The sequence below is a fragment of the Bison bison genome, unplaced genomic scaffold, assembly GCF_000754665.1.
Source record: "Bison bison bison isolate TAMUID 2011002044 unplaced genomic scaffold, Bison_UMD1.0 scf7180017864141, whole genome shotgun sequence".
Classification (NCBI taxonomy): domain Eukaryota; kingdom Metazoa; phylum Chordata; class Mammalia; order Artiodactyla; family Bovidae; genus Bison; species Bison bison.
In genome coordinates this window covers 216962-224732 of record NW_011494713.1, presented here as the reverse complement: position 1 = coordinate 224732, position 7771 = coordinate 216962, and the positions used below count along the sequence as shown (strand labels likewise).

The 7771-nt window shown below is 40.4% G+C and overlaps 1 protein-coding gene across 11 annotated transcripts in view; it reads right to left on the bottom strand.

Annotated features, from left to right (window-relative positions):
* ZCCHC6 (zinc finger, CCHC domain containing 6) overlaps positions 1-7771 on the bottom strand; it is a 59005-nt gene that overhangs the window by 35650 nt on the left and 15584 nt on the right. For all 11 annotated transcript variants that reach the window (XR_825270.1, XR_825269.1, XM_010840039.1 and 8 more), the window contains exon 11: positions 1580-1732. Coding sequence is in view for 9 of the 11 variants with exons in the window: in XM_010840039.1 (XP_010838341.1) it covers positions 1580-1732 (153 nt within the window). In the remaining 2 variants the exon portion in view is untranslated. The remainder of the gene's footprint in view (positions 1-1579; positions 1733-7771) is intronic.

Sequence of the window (7771 nt, the reverse complement as noted above, 5' to 3'; positions counted from 1 at the left end):
CAGACTTTATATTTTTGGGGTCCAAAATCACTGCAGATGGTGACTGCAGCCATGAAATTAAAAGATGCTTACTCCTTGGAAGAAAAGTTATGACCAACCTAGATAGCATATTCAAAAGCAGAGACATTACTATGCCAACAAAGGTCCGTCTAGTCAAGGCTATGGTTTTTCCAGTGGTCATGTATGGATGTGAGAGTTGGACTGTAAAGAAAGCTGAGGGCCAAACAATTGATGCTTTTGAACTGTGGTGTTGGAGAAGACTCTTGAGAGTCCCTTGGACTGCAAGGAGATCCAACCAGTCCATTCTCCAGGAGATCAGCCCTGGGTGTTCTTTGGAAGGAATGATGCTAAAGCGGAAAACTCCACTACTTTGCCCACCTCATGCAAAGAGTTGACTCACTGGAAAAGACTCTGATGCTGGGAGGGATTGCGGGCAGGAGGAAAAGGGGACGACAGAGGATGAGATGGCTGGATGGCATCCTTGACTCAATGGAAGTGAGTTTAAGTGAACTCTGGGAGTTGGTGATGGACAGGGAGGCCTGGTGTGCTGCGATTGGTGGGGTTGCAAAGAGTCGGACATGACTGAGCGACTGAACTGAACTGAACTGAACCACCATATGCTCGGCACTGAGTTAAGCATTCTATAAATCGATGACCCTATGAGAAGGTACAATATCATCTCCATTTACAGGTGAGGAAACTGGGACACAGAAAGATTAAATCACCTGCCCAAAGTCACAAAGCTAGAAGTGGGTGAGCTGGGATACAAATTCAAATATTCTGGCTCCACAGTCTGTGCTCTTAGCCAACACTGTGCCAACAACCCACACAGACAAATGACACAAGTGGTGTGTTCTGGTGGCAGCTCAGGTAGGTGCCACCACCATTCTCTTCCCCTCAACAAAACCAAGAATATGTGATTCACCAATATCTCCCCATTTTAGGCCAGAGTAAACAAGGGCTACAGGAGTGACATGACCTCTGTGTGAAGAGCTAGGATTAGAATCTGAGTCTCAGAGGTATTTTGTGGATATTACTGTCATTTTATCCCAAAGGGATATGGGAAAGCTCATGGAGTCAAGGACTGTTTACCAATTTGGGTCAGAATCCTACTGTTATGTTGCTTAGATTTTTGTTTGAAATTCTAATGACAGCTTGTTCCTTGTTCATAAATTCTCCTTCTCACTACTAACTGTATGAGTAAGGACAAGTATACTAGCATAGGCTTATTCACTGTTATTTTAGCAATTTGAGGTTAGTTAACTTTTCTTATATTTAAACCTCATAATATAACCTAAGACCTAAGCTCTTGCAGGATAGATAGGAACTTATTTTTGAATTCTCAGCCTCTTTCATAGCACCTTACACAGAGAAGAAACCACGTTAACTGTGGATTCAATGATTTGCAATTTTACCTTTTATTCCTTGTCTATTCAAAGAACTGAACAGACTAGAAATTAAAGTTATGAAATAATTAAAGATAGTTGAGAAAAGAAGAAAAGAAGACTAACACATAAACTCCACAATTAACAACTGAATTAAAAATAAATGGTAAGACCAGACATGAGAGAGAACAGACCTGTCCCCTTTTAATGGCCATTTCCTTTGGTGCCTCCTCTTTTGTTGAGTCCACATCCCCTGCAACATTATCAGTGTATTCCCAGACCACAGAGTCTTTCTCAATTTCTTTAAGGTTGAAGTTTCCTAATTTGTTTAGTGAGAATCCTTCAATCTAGGAAAAATTAAACACACATTATAAGGCAGAAATGATTTTTAAAACAATCAGAGCACAAATCCTGGAAGAAATGAAAAGTAACACAGTTCACTGAAAATATGAAAGGCATCTTTTATCAAAAGATTATCTTTGAGACATCTGTAAATTTAAAGAGAAAAATTCAAGGTTTTGATTTACAAAAGAAATGGTGATTTTTGGAAATAGTGAAGTGAAAGTTGCTCGGTCATGTCCAACTTTTTGCAACCCCCATGGACTATACAGTCTATGGAATTCTTCAGGCCAGAACACCAGAGTAGGTAGCATTTCCCTTCTCCAGGGGATCTTCCCAACCCAGGTCTCCGGCATTGCAGGTGGATTCTTTACCAGCTGAGCCACAATGGAAGCCCTTTTGGAAATAATTTTTTAGTAAATAGTCTAACAGACCACGGCCTAGGCCTAAGGCCATGGTTCTGGTGTAAAACCACCTAGGCCCAAACCTCACTCTCTTAGGTACTAGCTGTGACACTTTCAGTAAGGTCCTTGTTTTATGTCTCAGGTTCTTGTAAAAAGGGGTAACACTAGCATCTCCTTAATGGGACAGTTATGGAAAAAATAATGGACATAAAGCATTTAGACAGGGCATGGCATATAGTAAGCGCTCAATAAACATAAAGCATTTCTTTGGACATGGTTAAGATGCTAAAGAAAACCATAGGCTCAAAAGGTCTAAGAAATGTGGAACAAACGTGAACAGATTTCTTTACTCTAGGTATAGTGGGATTTTTCACAGCCTTTAAACATGCTAATGTACATAATGAATTATGGGTTAGGGTATGACTGTGGTAGCCTGATTCTCCAATGTATTTTCACATTAAATGGACAACTTCTGTGGTTTACCTGACAGAACAATCCTAAACCATAAGACATCATGTCGCTCCCCTGCTCAAAAAAATTTCCTTCTAACTCAGGATGAAATGTGGTCTTTTCTAGGGCCTAGGTGGTGCTTCCCAGGTGGCTCAGTAGTAAAAAAAGAGTTCATCTGAAATGAAGATGTGGGTTCAATCCTGGGGCTGGGAAGATCCCTGGTAGGAGGAAATGACAAGCCACTCCAGCATTCTTGCCTAGGATATCCCACAGACAGTGCAGCCTATAACCCTTAGTAATTGTCCTGCAACTCTTAGATATTCTATTTCTTATTCATTCTTTTCTTCATCCTTGCTTTTCAGTTTAAGAAGTTTCTACTGAGTAAAGTTTACTGATTTTTTTTTCCTCTAGAGCCCTAAACATATTAAGTCTTATTGTTAAAATTCCTGGTGAAATAATTCCAATGCTTGCTGTTTCTTCAAACCTATGACTTTGCCTTTTAGTACGCCTTATAATTTTTTTGTTGAAAGCTGGGTAAAACCCTGTGGTGTGAGGTTTTTTTCCTTTATCTGGCTGGAGTCAGGCAATGTACTGTTTTTGTAGCTGTAGACATCAAGGGGCTATAACTTCTGTTGGTATCCTTGTTTTTGTCTGCTCTACTGTTTTTGGGTTTCCCAAGAGACTTCTTAAATGAACTCTTTCTACTGTAACCTCATTATTACACAGTATGCCGAATGATGCTGCAGTGAGCTGTGAAGAGAGGGGAGATATCCTACAGTTCTATGATGTCTCAGTCTTTTAGTGAGACTGTGATCCTGGGCTCAACCGTCACTTCGTGTTTCTTAGTAGTCCTGCCAATCTGAGGTGAGACAGGGAACAACAGAACGTTGGAGTCGGGTATTTTTCCTTGCCCCAGGTCAGTCAGGCCCTGATAAATCTCAAGGTGGTTCAGTTCAGATTAGTTGCTTAGTTGTGTCTGACTCTGTGACCCCATGGACTGCAGCACACCAGGCTTCCCTATGCATCCCAACTCCTAGAGCTTGCTCAAACTCATGTCCATTGAGTCGGTAATGGCATCCAACCATCTCATCCTCTGTCATCCCCTTCTCCTCCAGCCTTCAATCTTTCCAGCATCAGGGTCTTTTCCAATGAGTCAGGTCTTCACAACAGGTAAGCCAAAGTACTGGAGTTTCAGCTTCAGCATAGTCCTTCCAATGTATATTCAGGACTGATTTCCTTTAGGATCTCCTAGCAGTCAAGGAACTCTCAAGAGTCTTCTCCAACACCACAGTTCAAAAGCATTAATTTGGCACTGCTCAGCTTTCTTTATAGTCCAACTCACATCCATGCAAGACTACTTGGAAAAACGGTAACTTTGACTAGATGGACCTTTGTTGGCAAAGTAATGTCTCTGCTTTTTAATATGCTATCTAGGTTGGTCACAGCTTTTCTTCCAAGGAGCAAGCATCTTTTAATTTCATGGCTGCAATCACCATATGCAGTGATTTTTTAGCCCCCCAAAATAAAGTCTCTTACTGCTTACATTGTTTTCCCATCTATTTGCCATGAAGTGATGGGACCAGATGCCATGATCTTAGTTTTCTGAATGTTGAGCTTTAAGCCAACTTTTTCACTCTCCACTTTCACCTTCATCAAGAGGCTTTTGAGTTCCTCTTCACTTTCTGCCATAAGGGTAGTGTCATCTCCACATCTGAGGTTATTGATATTTCTCCCAGCAATCTTGATTCCAGTTTGTGCTTCATCCAGCCTGGTATTTCGCATGATATACTCTGCATATAAGTTAAACAGGGTGACAATATACATCCTTGATGTACTCCTTTCCCAACTTGGAACCAGTCCATTGTTCCATATCTGGTTCTAACTGTTGTTTCTTGACCTGCAACAGATTTCTCAGGAGGCAGGTTAAGGTGGTCTGGTTTTCCCAATCTCTTTAAGAATTTTCCAGTTTGTTGTGATCCACACAAAGGCTCTGGCATAGTCAATAAAGCAGAAGTAGATGTTTTTCTGGAACTCTCTTGCTGTTTTGATGATCCAGTAGATGCCGGCAATCTGATCTCTGGTTCCTCTGCCTTTTCTAAATGCAGCTTGAACATCTGGAAGTTCACAGTTCACTTACTGTTGAAGTCTGGCTTGTAGAGTTTTGAGCATTACTTTGTTAGTGTGTGAGATGAGTGCGATTGTGGGGTTGTTTGAACATTCTTTGGCATTGCCTTTTTTTGGGACTGGTATGAAAACTGACCTTTTCCAGTCCTGTGGCCACTGCTGAGTTTTCCAAATTGGCTGGTATATTGAGTTCAGCACTTTATAAGGAGGTTCAGTTCAGTTCAGTTGCTCAGTCGTGTTCGACTCTTTGTGACCCCATGGACTGCAGCACACCAGGTCTCCCTGTCCATCACCAACTCCGGGAGTTTACTCAAACTCACGTCCATTGAGTCGGTGATGCCATCCAACCATCTCATCCTCTATCATCCCCTTCTCCTCCTGCCCTCAATCTTTCCCAGCATCAGGGTCTTTTCAAATGAGTCAGCTCTTCACATCAGGTGGCCAAAGTACTGGAGTTTCAGCTTCAACATCAGTCCTTCCAATGAACACTCAGGACTGATCTCCTTGCAGTCCAAGAGACTCTCAAGAGTCTTCTCCAACATCACGGTTCAAAAGCATCAATTCTTTGGCGCTCAGCTTTCTTTATAGTCCAACTTGGCTCTGGTAAAATTGTTTCCCTTGAGGGCAGGCTTTTACCTAAGACAGCAGAATGTTCTAGGCAATGTCAAATTGACAACCTATTTCCTGGATAGAGGATTTTTCCTGGATCTTTACCCTGAGAACCTGGTGGGTATTTCTGGAGATAAAACTCATGAAATGAGCACCCTATGAATGGGCCCTCTGCTGTTTTTCCACTTTCACACTTATCCAAACTGAACTTCCAGAATCACAGTTTTTTTTTTAGCCTGGTAGTCGTTCCAGTGGCAGGATTCTGTTCCTGGGTTTCTGCTCTGACAAGTTATATACCTGCCTGTCTCTCCAATTTGGGGGCCAGTGGTTTTCTCCATGACCCCACTTCTCTGAAGGATCTAATAAGAGTTGTTGATTTTCAGCATGCTCAGCCTTTTTCTTTTTGTGAGGATGGAGTGATGACTTCCAAGATCCTTATATGGTACACTGGACTGGTCAACAATCAGTCAGAGATGTGCTAAGTTGCCAGAAAGAATTAAGGGTTCCATTTCTCTGTATTTTCCCTCTTTGTTCTTTTTCCCCTTATTATTTGGTGGCCCAAGGTCCTCTGCCCAGAAAGAGGAATGGGTTTTCTACTAGTAAAGCCTTTAGGGTAAAGCCACTGAAAAACAGGAACTCACTGTGTTGGTCATTTGCTTAATTTTTGGCTTCTCTCTAAAGTCTGTCTGAGTTTTTCAGTCTCCAGAGCCTTCAGGTTGTTATTTTATGTGTTTTGTTGAGAATTTACAGCTGTTATTTCCAGAAGGATCACTTGTTTAGGAGTTCAAGCCTCCACCCAATAAGAGGAACTTGACTTTCTACTGAAGGGGAAAAAGACCACATCTGTTCTCCTACCTTGTTCTAGGAGTTCCACATTCATGATCTCATTTCAAAATTTCTCAGATGAGTCTTTCCCCAAGGCTCAGAGATTAAACAACTTGCTCAAGGTTATAAGGATTTTAGTGGCAAATCCTGGGTGACTCTCAGGGCTGGCAAACTTTTAACACTTGACGCTACTCTTCTTTCTACTGTATTATCTGGCATTCTTAAAGCGAAAATATTTGTTTCCTAAGGGTTAACTTTATATAATCTAAAATAAGAACAATTCAAAAAAATATTTACTAGGAGACTAGTAAAATATTGTTGTAGGGGATAAAAGAGGCTAAGAAGACAGGGTTACAGCTAGTCATCATTCACAACTCACATATCAGTATCAAATGATAATAAAACGGAAATTTTAATTGGGAGTAAAAGGTCAGAGAGACAGTCTCCAACATGAAAGAGACCTGAGTAGGTTGGGAGAGAATGGCCAAAAGATTTTGAAAACACAGATCAGAGCACAGAAATATGATACTCTAAACTTCTTGACAAAGAATCTAATATTATTCACTCATGTATTACTTTCAGGGCTTAGTACAATGACTAACATACAGAGTGATTTACAGATTTTGAAGAAGTTAACAGTTTGGATACTTTCATATACATAATTTTGAGGTTTTCAGTAGATTTTCTACAGAAACAGTGATAAAAAATATTTGGCATGAACAAGGCACTGAATTTCTTTTCTGTCACTTGCTGTATATTTTTGATTAATACTCTAGCAGAAACCAGCACACCGATACCTGACTAGTTTAAAAAGCTGAAAACTAAGATCACTTTGGCTCAGGCAGTAGTCTGTCTTATTTGATATATACAGTTCAATCCAGTGTTTGACCACTATATACTTGTTTTTGTCATTACATTTTCAATAAATAAATGGCATAATCAAAACCAAATTCTGTCATCTTAGAGAACTTCTAGTATTACTGCCAAGGAAATAATACACTTGGCTATAGACAAAGGTATTCAGGCTTCTCTTAAGCAAATCCTGAGGAGATTCCCATCACCAGAAGAGAAATGCTTTTTTTCCTGCATCTTCACATCAGTGACAGATGCCCACTTCAGAGATGATGAAGACACAAGAAAAGGCAGATTTCACTAAGACAGCAGTGATATGGCAACACAGCCAACCTCTTCTCAGGCATTTTTTTTTTTGCCCAGGAGTCCAACTGGTTTGGTTGTATCTTAAACTCCTATCTCTCTTGGATCAAAGTGAAAAGAAAAGTTCAAAGACTTTTTCAAAGACTTTCATATCAGACTTAGGTCTGATGAAAAGGGTTATTTGTCAACTAAGGGTTGACTTTGTTCTCTGACCCTTTTTTTCACCAGAACAGACTAGAAAGGATACCCTGAATTTTTTCATTTCAGTACCACAAGCACAAGGAGAAGTCCCTTTAGGCAACTGGGTTGCAGCACAGCAGACTGCAATTCCTAAAGCCAGGACAGTGTTTCTGTTTCAGCCTTTGTTCTCAGGGCCTGCCTGATAAAGGTCCTTGCTTAATTCTCAACATATTTAGTGTAAAGAAAAAAATCCTGTAAAATCTTATTTTTTATATATATATATATATATACTGTCTCTTC